The following is a 1,371-nucleotide window of genomic DNA, read 5'->3' as shown; positions in this document are numbered from 1 at the left end:
TCCTTGCTGACCAAACTTTTACTTTAACGATCATTGTGAGATCATGATGTAATCATCTTTAAAACATCCCTTCTAGATGTACCAACCAACAAGGAGGTTGATGGTTAGCTTACTTTTTTACACAGGATCTTAGACTTGATGGAGGACTTGAACACCAGGTCCTTGAGGATCGAGGTGAACGGTGTGACGCCTATTCCTCCCCCCACCAAGACAGACACCTCAAAGTCGTTCCACTCCTGATGGCCCTCGCCGAACGGTCCGTCCAAGTACAGCTTCAGATTAAAGAAAGTCACAACATTAGTTTCCTCCAGAGGGAAGAAATCGATTGCGGCGGAAACGGTTAACGGGCGCACCTTCGGATAGCCACCAAGCTCCAGGAGGCTCTCCTCTGTGTAGAGCTCTCTGAGCCGACTGGTCCATGGCCCCACAGCTCTGATGTGCAGACTCAGGGTCTCTTCATGAGGGGCAGATGTTAGAGTGAATGGGTGGTACTCATCTGTGTCCAGCATCAAGCATGCGATCCGAACCCACTGGCCTGAACGGTACACAAAGCCCTTTGGCCGCTTGAACTCCAGATGTGTCACACCTTCAGGAATGGAAATTAGAGGGAATTATTATTTATTTAATCAAGGACGATACATAAAAAAAACCTTTGAAATCATCCAACAATATCACCTGAAAGCAGCAGCTCTGCTCTGACAACAGGGATCTCCACCTTTTTCCTGCTCAGGCTGATCAGTTTATCCAGTAGGAAGAGCAGGCTGGGAGGGATAAGGTAGATGTGGAAACGCGGCTCCTGGAGCAGAGCGTAGCTGCCGTGTATGACGGTCTGAGACAGAAACAGCACTGACATCACACCATCATACCATACTATCAGGGCTCTGAGATAAAACAGCGCTTACCAGAATGTAGACAACGACATAGAGGTAATGGGTCATCCAAAATCCACGAAAACTGATGCGACGGAAGTAGTGAGAAGCAAAAACATACATAAACGCAAAAGCAAAGAGAAGCAGGACACCAGTGATTCCTACAGGGCAGAAAAAAAGATTAAAATGACAAAACAAGATTAAATAATTGAGATTAAACCAAACAATCAGAATAAAGTTTTACCTGGAACTGTCTGAAAGAACCACCAGTACCACTTAGGAGGGATTTCAGACCTAAAATTAAAATGAAAATAACAATTCAGTTTATTTCTATAGCTCCAATTCACATCATGTCATCTCAGGTCACTTTCCAGTTCAACCAGATCATCCAGTCAGATTGATTCAAAGTTTTCTATCTAAGGAAAACCAGCTGATTGCATCGACTCATTGATGGTTTTCCAGCTTCAATGTGCATGTTTTCTTAGAAATTGCAAGGTTTCAT

General features: G+C 44.3%; 1 protein-coding gene across 1 annotated transcript in view; it reads right to left on the bottom strand.

The window, feature by feature from the left end:
* Positions 1 to 1,371, bottom strand: part of LOC107087399 (dual oxidase 1-like) — a 34,831-nt gene that overhangs the window by 7,377 nt on the left and 26,083 nt on the right. The window contains exons 20-24 of the mRNA XM_015378967.1: positions 1,114 to 1,163; positions 903 to 1,030; positions 676 to 829; positions 354 to 586; positions 114 to 272 (exon numbers count right to left, since the gene is read on the bottom strand). Coding sequence (XP_015234453.1) covers positions 114 to 272; positions 354 to 586; positions 676 to 829; positions 903 to 1,030; positions 1,114 to 1,163 — 724 coding nt within the window. The remainder of the gene's footprint in view (positions 1 to 113; positions 273 to 353; positions 587 to 675; positions 830 to 902; positions 1,031 to 1,113; positions 1,164 to 1,371) is intronic.

Source organism: Cyprinodon variegatus, unplaced genomic scaffold, assembly GCF_000732505.1.
Source record: "Cyprinodon variegatus isolate N-32 unplaced genomic scaffold, C_variegatus-1.0 Scaffold183, whole genome shotgun sequence".
NCBI lineage: Eukaryota > Metazoa > Chordata > Actinopteri > Cyprinodontiformes > Cyprinodontidae > Cyprinodon > Cyprinodon variegatus.
The sequence above is the reverse complement of the archived record's forward strand: the minus strand, read 5'-3'. Positions and strand labels throughout refer to the sequence as shown.